Raw genomic sequence first — 17890 nt, 5'->3', positions numbered from 1 at the left:
GCCTTTAGAAACAAAATGGCTACTTACAGCTGTCTTACTCAAAAAGAGAACTCTCAACATTTAACCAACAATAAATGTTCAGCTAATCATATTCAAATTCCGATCTTTGTTTTTAACTGTTCGCACTAAACACCAAAAGAAAGAGAGCCACAGTCAACTTACTTTGAAAAACTACTTGTAAAAAGCCTGCATTTGGTCAAACCTTAAACCACATACTCACTCTGAGTTCAGATCTCTGAGGTTCCTCCTTTTAAGACTACAGTCTTGGCTCCATCATGGAAGTATATAATGTTTCTACATATAATGTGCATACATCTTCCAATTCTATATATTCTACAATATTAATACATAGAGGTGCTTCACATGATTGGTGTGATTATTATTAATTATTATTATTATTATTATTAATTCGATTTCTATACTGCCCTTCCAAAAATGGCTCAGGGCGGTTTACAAAGAGAAATAACAAACAAATAAGATGATTAGAGGTGCTTCACACCAACTGTACATACATCATACATAGAAGCGCTTCACATGATTGGTTGAGCTGCCCAGACGAGTGGCTGGTCCATTCGGGTGCTCCCTTGCCTGGCCACAGCTCCATCGGGACCTCCAGGGATTGGGGGAAGGGGAGCGCTGTTATGCAGTGACCCAACCTTCTGAACCCCAGGCACAGTGCCTTCCTGGGGTCTCCCCTGCCCTCCCCCCGCACCCCGAGTGTGCCAGGCAGGCTAGCCGCCAGGGAACCACCGGCCTTGCCCATGAGCCTAGTGGTTCCTACGATTGATCAAAACCGGGCTGACCTCCAGTAGCCTGGTTTTGATCAATCGTGTGAATAGCTCCATAGTTTAGTATCTTTAATGTAACTTCTCTGTTGTGTAACCAAAGGGTTTCAATAAAAAGCCAGGTATTCAGAAAGAGTTCTAATAGGGACCCACACCCACATGGTACAAAGATAATAGGGATTCCACATGGAAGGTTTGCTTTAATCAAACATTTTCTTGACAATCATGATTATAGAAAGTTTGTACTTATGGTTGTGGATAACACTGTATTACATAGATATTCCAAAACAAAGAGTGTTTATATATATGAGAAAGAGAGCCTACTGTGCTTTTATTACAGCTATTTCAAAACCAGCTTTCTGTTGCCACAGCTTTCTTTGGTAGTTCAGAGCATTTATTACAGCAGTTTGAAAACCAACTGTCTGTCGCCATTTACAAGAATGAACCGCTGAGATCTGAATTCACAGCGATTTTCCAGAGGGGAAGATTTACTGTGTGATAGCACTATGGGCTGTCCAGACAGACTGCCTTTGTTCCATCATATTGAAACCGTACATATTTTATCTCCTCACCTTCTTCCTGCTTTCCTCTCCCCCTGCACACCATCCTCTCTGGAATCCCTCACCCTTTCCCCACCGCCATTGCCTAAATATCACTCCTTCATTCCCACGCACCCCCATTCTGTGTATGCCTGGTACCCAGGGATCACACAGAAATACAAACTTGATGTCAATAGTATTTTTTTTAAATTGCTTTGTTTTGGAGTATATGCACACATTTAGAAATGCTGCCAAGTACTGTAGCTTCTGCTGGGGTTGCACAGCAGAGAATACACAGCACATGTTGAAGTGTGTGGCAGAAGGGGGCAGAATCCTTTTGGTGTTTTGAATGTTTGGGCAGGTGGTAGCCATAGTATTTTGCTGGGTTTCTGCTCTGCTCTAACTTGTTTTAAAAGGAGTATTTGTGCACATTCACCCTTGTGCATACCCAGGAGAGCATACTGCAGTAATAAATCTCAGTTTTGGGACGTTTGGCTGTGCTTCTCATTTGGGCAAGTGGTAGACAAGTTACTTTGCTGGGTTTCTGCTGTCTCTGTGTGTGTGTGTGTGTGAGAGAGAGAGAGAGAGAGAGAGAGAGAGTATATTTGTTCACATTCACCCTTTTGCCTTTACGAGAAACTTACCATGGCAGTGAAAGTTCCTCATCAAAGACACTTGAGAAAACTTAGCAGTCATGGGATAAGGGGACAAGTACATGTGTAGATTGCTAACTGGTTGAAGGACAGGAAACGAAGGGTAGGTATAAATGGAGAGTCTTCACAATGGAGGGAAGTAAGAAGTCGGGTCCCCAAGGGATCTGTACTCGGAATGGTGCTTTTTACTGTATTCATAAGTTATCTAGAAGTTGGGGTAAGCAGCGAGGTGGCCAAATTTGCAGATGATACCAAACTATTTAGTGTAGTGAAATCCAAAACTGATTGTGAGGAGCTCCAAAAGGATCTCTCCAAACTGGGTGAGTGGGCGACAAAATGGCAAATGCAGTTCAGTGTTGTCAAGTGTAAAGTGATGCACATTGGGGTGAAAAACCCCAACTTCAGGAATAGGCTGATGGGATCTGAGCTGTCGGTGACTGACCAGGAGAGGGATCTTGGGATCATGGTAGACAGCTCGTTGAAAGCATCAATTCAATGTGTGGCAGCTATGAAAAAGGCCAATTCCATGCTAGGGATCATTAGGAAGAGGACTGAAAATAAAACTGCTAATATTATAATGCCCTTATACAAAACTATGGTGCGGCCACACCTGGAGTACTGTGTACAGTTCTGGTCACCAAATCTAAAGGAGGACATTGTAGAACTGGAAAAGGTGCAGAAGAGGGCAACTAGGATGATCAGGGGCCTAGAGCACCTTCCTTCTGAGGCAAGACTACAACACCTGTGGCTTTTTAGTTTAGAAAAAAGATGACTTCAGGGAGACATGATAGAGGTCTATAAAATCATGCATGGTGTGGAGAAAGTGGATAGAGATAAATTCTTCTCCCTCTCACATATACTACACTACACTACAACCAGGGGTCATCCCATGAAATTGATTGCCAGGAAATTTAGGACCAACAAACGGAAGTACTTTTTCACACAACGTATAATCAACTTGTGGAATTCTCTGCCACAAGATGTGATGACAGCCAACAACCTGGATAGCTTTTAGAGGGGTTTGGATAACTTCATGAAGGAGAGGTCTATCAACAACTACTAGTCTGAGAGCTATAGGCCACCTCCAGCCTCAGAGGCAGGGTGCCTCTGAAAACCAGTTGCAGGGGAGTAACAGCAGGAGAAAGGGCATGCCCTCAACCTCTGCCTGTAGGCTTCCAGCGGCATCTGGTGGGCCACTGTATGAAACAGGATGCTGGACTAGATGGGCCTTGGGCTTGATCTGGCAGGGCTATTCATATATTCTTATGTTAAATCTTGGTTTTCATGGCTGTTACCTTTAATTGAGAATGTTTTCCTCATCTTACTGCCTACAAAATGGAGGGCAGAAGCAGGGAGCCACAAAATGACAAGGTAGTACATGATCCCATGCTGCCATTTTGAGAACCTCTTCCAGACATGAATGCTCCTCAGGCAAAAACCAGAAAAGACCAAGAATAAGAAAAAGGGCAAGCAGAAGCAAAACTCTGAAAACTGAGATTTTAATGCCATGTTATGCTCTCCCAGGCAGGCAAGAATAGACCTAAACAAATAGACCTGCACAAATAGACCTAAACATTTTAAATTTAAAAAGCAAGTGCAGAGCAGAAACCCGGTGAAGTAATTTGGCTACCCCCTGCTCAAATGGAAGCACAGTCAACCCCACCAAAACCAAGCTTTTACTGCCATAGTGAGCTTTCTTGGACATACAAAAGAAGGGAATGTTTACAAAAACTCCTAAAAACAGTTTAATTAAAACAATACAAGCAGTGCAGAACAGGAACCCAGCAAAGTACCTTGGCTACCACCTGCACAAAAGTGCAACACAGTCAAAACCTTGTAAACTGAACTTATACAGTGGTGATATGCTTTCTTGGGCATGCAAACAATGAATATGCACAAATATTGTGCAAAAAAATGTGTGTGTACACACACACACACACACACACACACATGCTGAGTAGAAATCCAGCAAAGTAACTTGGCGGCCACCTGCCAAAAACTAAATCACAGTCAAAATCCCTGACACTGACCCCTCCCCCAAGAAAATGACCCATAGAAGGTCAACTAGAGAAGGAATACAGAGCAACTGAAATGTATTTGCCAGTTTGTGAAAACCTGTATTTGAAATATATATTTTTCAAAAGTGACCCCACATGTACAAGACACATGTGCCCAGGAAAAATCCAGAGGTAAAGCAACCCCCAATCCACACACACACTCCCCGCAAATACCCACATCACATATGTTATGCCTGGTGGGTCTGCAGGCTGGTGAAAATACAAAGAAGTGTGCATATGACGTTGAAGGGTTTTTTTAAGGGGGGGCAGAGGCAAATGTCAGGGAAACCACCAGCAGACATCAGCAAGTGACCAGAATTGGATTGTGTGCCACAGGAAAGAGGACTGCAGAGGTTCTCCCAGATGTGGAATGAAGGGGATGTGATGAGTAGAGCTGACACCAAAGGCAACCCCCAGGCACATAACTACACCTCCAACTCACTTAGTTTTCCACACAGCTGCTCCAAATTTCCAGTATTCCACGCTGCTGTTGCCCAAGAAGGGCAATTCATTGTCTGAACACACTGGAACTGGAAGTGTAATGAAGTAACTAAATCACGGTTTGGAAAGTAGGGATGTGCAAAATGTTACCATGTTGAAACGTTTGGACTCGCAACAGACCGTTTCGAGTGTCTTGAGCTTGAAACAAAACACCATTTAAATAAAGCTTGGAACCAAACAAATCCATTTTTATTTGAAACATTTCAGTGTTTCAAGCACTATTTTGTAGATCTGTTTTTCCCTTGCTGATTGGTTTTCTGGTACTGGCTTCTGATCCTATGGGGGTTTGGGGGAAAGGTTAAACATTTATTTAAAATTGCCTGCTTGCCCATTTCTTTTGTGGGTTGGGTGATAGGTAGCACCCATCCGTATGGCCCTTGTTCCCTATGGCCAAAACATTCAAAACATTTTGAGTTTTGTTCTTTTGAAAAATATGGGTTTGCATTTTGTCTGCATTTTGGAAGTCAAAACAGAACACAAAATCTGTTTCACGCACATCCCTACTAGAAAGCTTCATCAAGCATATGTGATCTAGTTTGACCAAATAGCAGCTTTTTGAAAAAAAAATGTATTTCAAAGTAAGCTGATTATGACACTCTCTCTCTGTTTTTGCAAATGGTATTTAACAGTATTGTTACCTGAGAAATCAACACTGAGTCCGGGATGGTGAAGGAAACAAAAAGGTTTATTTATTACACAGCGCTGAGGACGTCCCTGGTGCCTCTCGGCCAAGATCCAGGGAGCGTGCCTCTTACAGACTAACAAGAGTTTATAAAGATTTTTCTCCACCCCTCAGCATTTACATTCATCCAATCATGGTATAGAAAGATTTACATACTTCCAAAAAAGTTCAGGAAAATTCCACTCCATATGGTCTCAATTTCTAATGACATGAGCCCCCTTGGTATGCTCACTTATCTTATCTCTACTGGGGGCTGCGAAGGCCTCTTCCTGCAGCTGTTGCTCTTTCAGCAGCTGGGTTTTAACTAACGGCTTATCTCACGAGAACAAAACAGCAATCCTGGGCAATAGCAAAGCAATAAAGTCAAAAAGAAAAAAGGCATTCACATTTTTCACCCCCCTTATGAGTTTGGGGTTTTGAGGAGGCATTAAAGCCTTTCAGGTCAATCACAGTCACTGCTAACAAAGTCCAGTTTCCATGTGGCATCTCACATTCTCTTCTGCATCCTGTTTTTCCTCTTTACAACAACCCTGTGAGGCAGGCCAAATCATTTGAGTTGTAGGCTCTGTGTCGCCCAGCAAGTGTCTTGGCTGAATGAGGATTTGGACTCGGGTTTTCCCGGTCTTAATCCAGCACTCTAACCACTGCACTACGTTGGCTGACAATCATACTTACAGTCCTTCGTCAGGGCAATCAATCTCCATCCAGTATAACTGACTTCATCGTCAGTAACGTGTAGATAGTTGTGGTGTCCCAGTTCTCCATCTTTAGCCTCATAATTAACCAGTCACTGATGGATTCAAGTTTGGGTTTGACATTTCTGTAAAGTGAAAACAACCTCTCGAGACAAGGAAAAAGATAGCCCACACAGTATGTCCAGTGAGATACTATACCTTGGTAAAGCAGGATTGTTTACTACACAAATTACACAGGCTGTTGCCACATGTTCTGCAAAAGGGTACATCCAAGAGGCACAAAAAGTGTCTTTGTATTGACTAGGGAAAAAAACCAAAGGATTGGTTCTGCAATAATTCCACATCCATCTGCTGTTCTTTACCAGCCATCCTCTTCTAAGTGCGCCCCCCTGCTGTGGTGCAAAGTCGATGTCCTTTTTTTTTTGAATATGTGGGGGGGTTGTGCCAAGATAGTTAGCACAGGAATCAAAGATGCTTGGAAACAGGAATAGAAGGAGCAGCAGTTTTAACTGCAGCATCTGCCATCCAATTACTCTTTGTCACTGGGTCATTTTCCTCTGGTGACCTCTGCTATGGATGACTGCAACCTCTTCTAGTAGTGTAACAGCAGTCTAGAGTTCTGATATCTGTGTCCCATATTTTACTTCCTTGTTTCCCACTGTTAAAATCTTCTTTCTTTCCAAGTGGCCCCATGAGTTGTGTAAAAATTACCTTGAAGGTGATGAGCTCTGCAAGCTGTGCTGACTGAGATACCTGGAGAAAGAGCATGGTCAGTCACTTCTCCATAGCCAGCTTACGTTGTCCATCTTACATGAAGCTGCCTCCATCTGTGTACAGTTCATCTTTAAGATCAGGATGGCTTGACATAGATGCAGTCCACAGCTTGCAAGCAATCATGTTCTTGGTCTTCTGTAGACTCAAAAGGAAGTAAGTTAGCTGGATTAAGAACAAAGTAGTAGCCATGGAAACCCCAGGATCCTCACCAAAGTCACATGATATTCGGTCATGTGTGAGGGAGTCAGCCATCTACTGCCCCAGACTAATCCCTTTTAGCTGGGAAATTTCCAAGGTGAATTGCAAACCGATGCTTTGGAACTCCTTGCCACTTGCAGGATTGGCAAAACAAAATTCCTTTCATTAAATCTCATGTCTGGGATTTTAAGATTCAGCTGCTGTGAAGGCAAAGCAGGGCTGGTGGATGAGTCAAATTAAAAAAAAATTTTTTTTTGAACCTTAGACCATTTGATTAATAGCTTTCAGTTTACATCAAATTCAACTAGCAGAAATATTGCATAGATTTTGCAAACATGACAGTAATACAATTAGACTCATTTATCTTAAAATCCATTTTTCCTTCTCACCCACAATTAATCTGGCTGGAACACAAACTGCTTTTCGGAGAACCTCTTGAGTTCACAGAAATAGGTAAGATAAGATAGATCATTGTCAAGGAATTCAGTAAACATAACATATAAAGGCTTATGATACTCAGTAGTGGCAGAAATATCACAATTAACTTGATATAAGAATGAATGAATTAGAGCTTGCTCTCATGCCTAATGCATTTAGCCACAAGCAGCACTTCTGCAGAGGTGGGAAGATCCAGCCCTCAGTTGGTCAGCCGACCGCTGAAAGTTCCCTGTGTTGCTCAGGCCATGACCAATTTTATGTTCAATTAATATAATAATTGTGAATTTTGGAATTCAATGTCAGAGCAAGCTTGGTCTGGAACAGTTTACAGAAAGGAAAAACAAAACAAAACATGTCACTGGTATAAATACATTCACAAATACAACAGAATAAACAGAATAAATACAACAGAAACCTCATCTTCACAGGGATGAGCTATAAAATTGATGTGGGTTGAATTCCTATACAGAACCAGAGCTTTGGGCTCCCTCTCAGAAACATGCGCGCACACACACACACACACAGAGGCTCGTCTTGTGTATTTCACAGAACAAAGGACTAAACAAAGAAAACTTCATATGAATCCCAAAGAATTTTATAGCATTTTAAATATGTCAGCCATAAACTCAGTTAAGAAAGTAGTTAAAACAGAACAACCTTATCACAGTTATCCATGAAAACAACCTGTAATTCTATATTACCTTTCCACATCACAATCTTATAACTTACTGGTGCTTTTCAAGCATTTTTCTTTTTGTTGTTGTTAACAACCTCCAACAAAAAACCCTTTTACGTATTTCCTTCTAGTTTTTTCCTTCTTCTTTTGTCCGCAATTCCCATATGCATTCCTTCAAACCTCCATTTTCTTTCCTCTTTTCCAACTCAAATAGTTGAAGAGAGATGGAAAAAGAAAAAGAACAAAAGCAGCCTTTTGTTCAGAGAAACTTTTGCAGCTAGGACAGTTATCTTTTGGCTTCGTGACAACCAAAGCCTGGAAGCAACTTGGAAACAGAACACAGAGAGAGAAATGATTTTTGCAAAAGACAAATCATTCTTCCTTCTTTAACACTTATAAAACAGAGGCAAGTGCAAAAGGATGTTATTTTCGGAGTCAGGAGGCCTCTAACTCGAGTTCATAGTGGCCAAACTTTCATACAAAGGCATTTCAAAACATGTTTTCTAAGAGCACTCTTTGCTCCCATGATAATCACCCAATTTTTCAACACACACACTCCAAAGGTGTACATGAAATCCGTTCAGATTTTGTGTACTTGCTATTTCTGCTACCCATAGCCCCCCCTTTGAGTTGGTCGGGCTTAGACTGTTTATTTCTGACTCAAAGCCGCCCCTCCTTGGGCTCTTGGCTTAAGTCACTCCTTCCCAGGCAGCCCTACTTCGGCTGTGGGTTTTTTTTTTGTTTGTTTTTGTTTTCTCTCTCTCTCTTTCCCCCTCCTCGAGCTGAAAGATTAAACCGCCCCTGCTTGGACTTTTTCTCCCCCTTTGCCCCTCTTGGGCTGAAGAGAACCAAAAGACGTCTTTGGATTTCACTCTCTCACTCACTCTAGACGTTTGTAGGAAGACACCGACACCAGATTCGCGCCGCCTGTTTCAGTTCACTCCCGTCGCCGGGTTTATGAACCTAATAGGGCGTCCCGCCTTGTCAGAGACAAGGTCCACACTCACGGTAGGTTTGCCCCTTGTGGGCGCCCCTTCTGCATTCACCAAACTTACACTCTGTTCACAACCATACGCCTTCTCCTTCTTCCCCAAGTCAGTTCCGACACCCTCTGTGGTGTCTCGGCCCCCTGATCTTGGTTTCCTACGTCCTGAAGGGGGGCCTTTTTCAGCCCTCCCTTCCTTCTATTGCTGTTCTAACACTCTTTTCCTTTCCCTGTGGGTGCGTTCCTGGTTCGCGAGTGGTGTCCCCCACTCCCAGTGCCCCTGGTAGGCTGGACGACGTCCTACCACCCTTCCTCGAGGTTCCTTACCTTAATTCTCCTCTTCTGTGTTTCCTTCCGCGCCCGTGTGGCAACCAGTGACCGTCGCCCTTACCCACGGGTCCAAATCCGTCTCCTTCCAAAGAGGGAAGTGGCGCCGAGAGAAGTTGACTCCGGTGGTCGGGCGAGAAATCACTTGGCTGCACTGGGCAGGTCAACCGACCAGCTTGACCATCCCGGACGAGCCCCCAGGAAATGTTACCTGAGAAATCAACACTGAGTCCGGGATGGTGAAGGAAACAAAAAGGTTTATTTATTACACAGCGCTGAGGACGTCCCTGGTGCCTCTCGGCCAAGATCCAGGGAGCGTGCCTCTTACAGACTAACAAGAGTTTATAAAGATTTTTCTCCACCCCTCAGCATTTACATTCATCCAATCATGGTATAGAAAGATTTACATACTTCCAAAAAAGTTCAGGAAAATTCCACTCCATATGGTCTCAATTTCTAATGACATGAGCCCCCTTGGTATGCTCACTTATCTTATCTCTACTGGGGGCTGCGAAGGCCTCTTCCTGCAGCTGTTGCTCTTTCAGCAGCTGGGTTTTAACTAACGGCTTATCTCAGCGAGGCCCAACACTCATTCCTACGGAGGGGGTTCCTGCTCTTAGCTCTGGCCTAATGCTAGGGAGAAGCACCTACTTGCTTCAGACATTTACTTAGCATACAAAATGGCATGGCTTATGCTCATGTCACAGTATTTATTTTCAAAATAAAGACTGGAAATTTGAATGAATGAATGAATAATATTATTAGTTGAATATTGATTGTTGGTTGCATATTGAGAGTTCTGTTTTTTTGTAGAACACCTGTAAGTAAGCATTTTGTTCTCAAATACTTTTTCCAACTTTTTCAGAGTTCTTTGTGTATTATACAAACAAGTGTTTGTTTATTAGTAGTAGCAGTAAATTTATTACGGTCCTTCGACCAGCTTAACATTTAAAGTAATACAATTATAATTTACAAAATATTCAGATTGCTAATACAAGCTCTACAAAGTTTGGATGCAACAAAACAGAATTTGGCCACGTTTATAGAAGTAACAAGTTTAAAATTTGACAATAAAACATCCAAGTAAAATTGATCTGTATGACCAGGATGGTTCTTTAAGAAAGGAGCAATAAACTTACTACGAGCATCCCTATAAAATTGACAATACAGAATAACATGAAGAACTGACTCTATATCCCCTGAGCCACAAGGGCAATGACACAGTGCATATGGGACTCATTTATATTTCCCGTCTAGGAGTGTGGAGGGAAGGGCGTTCAAACGAGCAAGGGTCAATGCTCTCCTAAACTTGGGTAAAAACATGTGATCTAAGTATTCAGCCGGTTTGTGGCTGAAATTTTGAGAACCTATATAAATTCCCCTTGGTAGTCAAGCACACTCCTCCTGTAGATCTATATCTAATAGTTGTTGCATAACAAAACATATCGCCTGATCTAAACCCCTCGCTATAAGGTCTTCTTGGGACGTGCCCAGTTGATGTAATTTTGTTTTTAGAGCAATTTCCCATTTAGATGTAAAGCTGTCAGTTAACACTAAAGGCGCTAAACTGACTGGGAAGAAAACCAAATGCAGCCAGAATTTGATTATGCAAAGCCAGATTTTCATTTTCAAGGTGGTAACCCCAACCTCTCTACAGAGAGCCACGTTAGCTGTGCCTCTAGGGGCTTGAAGGATAGCCCTTAAGAATTTAGTTTGGACTGCTTCTAAGATTGTAAATTTATGTAAATATGTAAAACTATCAAAAGGCTCAATTCGTGCACCATAAAGAATTTGGGGGTATATTTTAACCTTCAATAATTTGACAGCCGCTGGGACAAAAAGAGCACCTCTCGAGAAGTAAAAAGATTTAATCACATTTGCTGTCTGCTGGGCACTGTGAGAAACAAAGCTAAGATGAGCTTTCCGGGATCCACTGGAATGAAATACAACCCCTAAATACTTAAAAACCTTGACCTGCTCAATGTTATGTCCATTTATGGACCATTTATGGGTTTGGGGGCGTTTTGCAAAAACCATCACCTTAGTCTTGGTATAGTTTACCTCCAAGTCCACCTTCACAGTATAGGAACTCAGGGAAGTTAAGGCACAGCTTAACCCTATCTTGGTTTGAGATAATAGGACAATGTCATCCGCATAAAGCAGTAACGAAACAAGTCTATTCGCAAGTTTAGGGGGATCAAGAGCAAGGTCATTCATATGTAAAACTATTGAATTTATATAAAAATTAAATAAAACAGGGGCAAGAATACAACCTTGTTGTAGTGTTTGTTTATTGACATCTCATCAATTTTTTTAAAGGTTCATTAGGAGCATCAAATTCAAAGTCTGCTGTTCATTTTCTGTATTCAAAATATTATTTTGATGTGGGTATATCATTGATGAATATTTTCATTTATTTAAAAATATTTCTATACCGCCCAAAACTTGTGTCTCTGGGCGTTTTACAATTAAAAACCGAATATACATGAGGAAGATTACTGGAAGTTTTTAGTGCTACACATTAGTTTATATTATCTTTGATTTTTCATTATACCTTTTCATGGCCTATTACATCAATTGACATTTTGTATTGGCTTTTATATATCAACAAATAATCTTTCTATTAATTGTATTAAAACTATTTTCTAATCATTCTACAAAGTGTTTGCTTACATTATTTTATAGCACTTATTGCAGTTATAGTTTGCATTTCTACCCTTGTTTGTTCGTTTGGAACTGACATACATCAGTTCATTTTGAGTCAGCTTTTCTGACACCATCCCTACAGGTTTGGGCCGTTCTTTTGGACTCTTTGTTGTTTCTATTCCTCTCATTCCATTTCCTAGATGTATCCTGTTTGCTACTCAACGGTTCAGAGAATTCTCTGTACATCTAACCTGGCTTATTGAGAGTGCTCCCATTTTTCCTTCTCATGGGAATTGTTTGTGATTGTGCCTTCAGTATCTCACTTTTCAGAATCTCTTTGACTCTCTTTTCCTTCAGAATTTCTAACCATAGAATTCTTTCTGTTTTCTCTGAGATCATTAAAGTCAGCTTTCCTAAAATCAAGGGTACACTTCTTACTTCCTGACCTTTCGCCATCCCTTGATATCATGACTTCTCAGATGGCATGATTACGTTCCCACTGTTTCATTTCATCAACCAATGCTTCCCTCTTGGTAAGAACAAAGTTCAGAGTAGTTGAACCTCTTCTTCCACTTTCTGAAAGGTGAAGTTATCAGCAAAGGAGTTAAAGAACTCACTAGCTCACTCTACTTTAGCAGAGTTAGACTTCAAGCAGATGACAGATTAGTTGAGTACCCTATTGCTACTATTACCTGCCTCTTTGAAAATCTGCCTAAAGAAAGCATTGCTGATGTATTTTGCTTGGCCAGGTGGTCTATTCAACATGGAATACTCCCACAATGATATTTTTATCTATCTGTCTATCTATTTATCTCTCCTTTCATTTTTATTCAGATATTTTCTGCGGGGCCTCCATGCTCAGATTCATGCATTTCTGTGCAGGTAAATTATATGTATATTCTTTACAGATAGGGCTGCCAACAGTCTCAGATTACACACAATGTCCTATATTTCAGGAGGAAATGGTCATCCTGTCCAGGATGCTGTTTCTCCCATATTTTGGCTCCGCCACATAGAGATTGCGCCCCAGAAGGAGCGGCATGGGCAAGCAAGGAGGTGAACCTAGAGAAAGCAGGAATGACAGGCAGGGCTACATAGTGAGAGTGGCCCCACCACTGCAGCAGCCAGCCACCATCTTCCCCAAGCAGCCACTGCAGCCAGCCTTGGAGGTGGGAAGTCTGGCTGGGGAGCGTGTGTGCTCCCTCCTGTGCTACAAGCATGTCCTCCTGACAAAACTCTGCCTTGGTAGGCTGCAGCCCCCAGTGCATGTGCGTCCTTGGAAGCAAGTTGTCTGGACGTCCAGGGGCGTATCTAGGGTGGGGCAGGCAGGGCACGTGCCCTGGGTGCCAGTTGAAGGGGGGTGCCATGTTTAAACAATTTTTTAATTAAAAAAATTTTTTTTAATAATAGTGTGTGGGAGTGGGGCGGGAATCAGTGCTCTGTTATAGTTTTTTTTTTAAAGTACTTTAAAGTATGCTGAAAACTGCAATCCTAGAAAGAGATGAAAACTCACTTCCATTGGCTTATGTGATTATTTATTTATTTAGCATGCTTGTATACCGCCCACTGCCGAGGTCTCTAGGCAGTTATGACATCACTTTCCTGTTCTGCTCTGTGGCAAAGATACCACAGCTTATTCTGCTGGGTTTTCTCTGCCTTCTTTTCTGTCAACTAACAGGCCCTATTTTTTTAAGGAGAGAAACTAAATGGGGTAGGGGAGAGATGGGGTGGGGAGGGAATTCATCTGACTTTGCTAACAACTAATGAAGAGGCTGCAGCTCTGATTTGGGTGGGATACTGCTTGGGTGGAGAACTGAAGAACTCTCTTTTTCTCTGATACTGCAGGCCTTTGGTGTATGAGGTGTTGGCAACTCTGATTTGGGGGGATACTGAGGGGTGTGTGTGTGTGCTGAGGAACCTTTTCTAACACCATCTCTAGTGATTCTGGGGATGGAGTTGGAGTGCATGGGGAGCACAAGGCAAGCTACAGACAACAACGTCACAAGGGGATGCTGTTTTTTTAGTTACACTGAAAGACCAAGGAATCTGTTTCCCGAGTCCTCCCATGTTCCTAAAGGGAAAATACCCTGAGCTGGGAGGGCCAAGAAGATGAAAATAGAAGCAGAGCAGGAGGGGGCTGGCTAACAAATGTTCAGAGAGTAAAGTGCCCTTTTCTTTTTTGTGGGGGAATCTTGCTCTTATGGTACTTCAGCTCCAGAGATATCATGCAGATCTCTGGCATCTCTTAAATTAAGGTAGAGATAAAAGCACTCTCACCACCCTTGCCAAGAAATATTCCATCTGCCCATCTGTCTATCTCTTTTGAGCCTCAAGTGAAGTGGTTAGGATTCTGCTCTGCCCCCCACCAACACACACACAACACAGGATGAGATCTGCCCGGAATTTGCTGTCGAGTAGAGCCAAAGAATAGCTAGCAGTGGTGCCAACACATGTGCAGAGTGCCTTTTTATTTCTACCGCCATTAACTACAGATTGTGTTTCTTGCCTTACTGTTAACTGCAGACTGCCCTCCCTCCATACACCCAGGATTAAAAAGCAGGATTCCAAGGAAGGTGGAATATTTCTTGGCAGGAGTGCTGGGGATGATTTTATCCCTACCTTAATTTGAGTGATGCCATAGATCTGTCTGATATCTCTGGAGCAGAAGTACCATAAGATCAGGGTTCTCCTCCAACAAACAAACAAATATAAAAGGCACTTTACTCTCCCCACACTTGTTAGTTATCCCCTTCCTGCTCTGCTCCCATCTTCATGTTCTTGGCCTCCCAGCGCAGGGTCTTCTCCCTTTCGGAAACGCACATTCCATGCTCTCCCACACTCCAATCCCACTCCCAGGATCACTAGAGATGGTGGTAGAGACCCCACTCCAGTATTCCCTCAAATCAGCATTCAGCATTCAAAGTTTATTACGGTCTATGACCAGCACAACAAAGTGGGGGAAAATACAATTACAATATAAATATTTTTTTAAAAAAAGTCAACAGTCTAACCCATCAACAATGTTATAACTGAAAGGTTATACAGCAGAACTAGGACTGTTAATTAAAAACTGGCGCACTCTTCGAGCTGCTGCACAAAAGCCCGCCACTTTCCGAGTAATGGCAGGTTTGCTGTCCTCAAGCAGGAAAGCCACTTGTTGGCTAGGCGAATTTCCTGGGGAAAGCGCCAACAGTGGAGATATTAGTTCTAAACGTAAGTCCCTATAAAAAGAGCAATAAAGCAAAACATGTTCGATTGTTTCAACTTCCCCATCACCACAGGGGCATAGACACTCCGCATAAGGAGTCCCACAGTAGCGACCTTCAAGGACGGCAGAGGAAAGGCATCTACATCTGGCCTGTGTAAAAGCCAACCTATATCTGGGGATGTCTAATTGTTGCAGATAAGATAGCCTCAAATCAGAGTTGCCACCCCCGACATGCCTGCAGTATCAGAGACACTTCCTCAGTCCCCCTCCCCAGATGCTTTTGCTTGCCTACTGCTTCCCCCATGCTCCAACCTCATCCCGAGGATCACAGTGGTAGAGAAAGAGTTCCTCAGTCCCACTCCAATATCTCTCAAATCAGAGCTGCCACCGCCTCACACACCCAAAGACCTGCAGTATCAGAGAGAGTTCCTCAGGCCCCCCCACCCCACAAGCTGTCTGTTGCTTGCGTACTGCTCCCCCACACAAACCACACCCATCTCCGGATCACTAGAGATGGTGCTAGAGAAAGAGTTCCTCCGGGCCCCTCCAGTATTCCACCCACACACCAAATCAGAGCTGCTGCCACCTCATACACCAAAGGCCTGCAGTATCAGAGAGAGTTCCTCAGTTCCCCCAGCCCAGCAGTATCCCACCCAACTCAGAGCTGCAACCTCCCCATTGGATGAATCCCCCACTTCCCCCTGCCATGTAGTTTCTAACCCTAACAATTTTAGGAACTGTTGGTTGGAGCAGCAAATAAGAAAACAGAGAAAACTCGGCTGAATACACTGTAGTATCTCTGCTCCAGAGCAGAACAAGAAAGTAATATCATAATCATATCAGTCAATGAGGTGTGTTTTCAGTCTCCATTGTTGCCAGGCTAACATTAAAGTATATTTTCTTGAAAACTATAAAAGTTAAAACAATGATTTTTGTTTCACTACCTACTAATTATTTTATTTATTTATATACCACCTGATATGTGCATCTCTAGGCAGTGTAAAGAGTTTAAAATGTGGCAAATATAAACACAATTGAAATAATTAAAACAATTTCACAGAATAAAAATAGTTAAACAGTTTTAAATTAATTTCAGTTAAAAGCCTGAGATGTGTCTTGAGGGTCTTTTAAAAAGGAATCAGAGATGGAGATGCTTTTATTTTGACAGGGAGCATATTCCAAAGTCCTGGGGCAACCACAGAGAAGGCACCACCAAGTCGCCACCAAATAAGCTAGTGGCAACCATAACCAGACCTGCCCAGATGATCTTAATAGGCGGCAGGGTTCATGACAAAAGAGGTGCTCTCTTAGGTACCCTGTACCCAAGCTGTTAAGGGTTTTATAGTTAATAACCAGCACTTTGTATTTTGCTCAGAAACATATTGGCAGCCAATGATAAAATTATGTGACTGAATGCAGCTATGGGACAGATAAAGAAATCTGAGAGTTAGGAAAATACCCAATTTCCCCTCCCTTTTTGTTGGGTATATTCTTTTTCAAAAAAAATTATTCTTCAGGTACTATCTTTCAATCATGTCTTATTCCAACAATTTTCCATGATACCTATCAGAGCCTATTTGCCCTCCTGCGTAAGGATTTTGAGTTCCTCTTGATTGTTTCCTGTTCTCTGTGCATTAGTATACAGACATCAGAGACTGTAGGTATCAACTTTGTCTGGCTTGCTTGATGTAGTGACTTGTGAATTTCTGAGTGCCTCATCCTCCATTTTGCTTCGGCCTTTGGCACTTTTTTTCTTTTCCCTAATGTTTGGTAGTTGGTACCAAGCTTTTGTCTCCCTCCCCCATCAGATGGGGTTTGTGGGGCTCCTACCATACACATTCTTCCCAGTCCTTGTGAAGTGCACTCCATCAAGTTCCAGGAGTCCTCTTTATAGGCTGTGTTCCAGGGCTCCAAACCTTGGTTGACAGTACCATCTTCTTAGACATCTGTTTACTTGCAGGATCCTGCATTCTCCTCCTGCATCTTGACTGTCCACAGGAAGGGGATCAGTGAAATGCTCCCCACTCATTCACCTTTCTACAAAGTGTTGAAAGTGTTGCCCTCATGTTTCATTTCAGGTTTCTTCTACTGTTATCATTCATTCCCACATTGATTAGCAGGAAAGGATAGTGATTGGTTTGACAAGTCTCAGCAACTTCTCCGGCACATTCTGGATATGTGCACCAGAAGGATGGCCTATCTCCCTCAATGATCTGTTGGGTCTGCACACATTTGGATCCATTCTTAGTAAAGAGTCACCTACCCCCAAATGTCTCCTGCTTATCAGCAGAGGTGTTCTTACCCCTGGACTTTGGGGCTGAAGTCCAGGGCTTCCACAGCCCCTGGGCTCTCCCCCCCGCCACCCACAATCCACTTTAGTCTCTCCTGGGTGGTGTGGTCACCCAGTGGAGCATGATGATGCTTAATTTGCAATGGAAGGGGGCTTCCAAAGGTCCTTAGGTCCAGGCTCCAAAATTACCTAGGTGCACCTCTGCTCATCAGAGCAGTAGACCATTGGGGACTGGGTGTCTTCCGCTCTCTACTGTGCAGCCTTAAATGGCAATCCTTGTCCATGAGGCAGTAGATCACGCTCCATAATAATTAGAGACTTGTACCAGTTGCTTAGAACAGTGGCACTGAATGTCTTGCGTGTTCCTGCTCCTGTGTATTATGTACTTCCATGTCCTTCCAGTTGATCTCTTTATCCTACATGAAAGGTCTTTACT

At 42.6% G+C, this 17890-nt stretch overlaps 1 protein-coding gene across 12 annotated transcripts in view; it reads left to right on the top strand.

Moving 5' to 3' along the window:
* Window positions 1-17890, top strand: part of PRR5 (proline rich 5) — a 146266-nt gene that overhangs the window by 104842 nt on the left and 23534 nt on the right. For 10 of the 12 annotated variants that reach the window (XM_053253077.1, XM_053253075.1, XM_053253073.1 and 7 more), the window contains one exon: window positions 12791-12838. The exons of the other annotated variants lie outside the window; for them this stretch is intronic. In XM_053253077.1, coding sequence (XP_053109052.1) covers window positions 12791-12838 — 48 coding nt within the window. The remainder of the gene's footprint in view (window positions 1-12790; window positions 12839-17890) is intronic. 12 annotated transcript variants of the gene reach the window in all.

Source organism: Hemicordylus capensis, chromosome 5, assembly GCF_027244095.1.
Source record: "Hemicordylus capensis ecotype Gifberg chromosome 5, rHemCap1.1.pri, whole genome shotgun sequence".
NCBI classification, from domain to species: domain Eukaryota; kingdom Metazoa; phylum Chordata; class Lepidosauria; order Squamata; family Cordylidae; genus Hemicordylus; species Hemicordylus capensis.
Note: the sequence above shows the minus strand (reverse complement) of the source record. Positions and strands in the feature narration are given on the sequence as shown.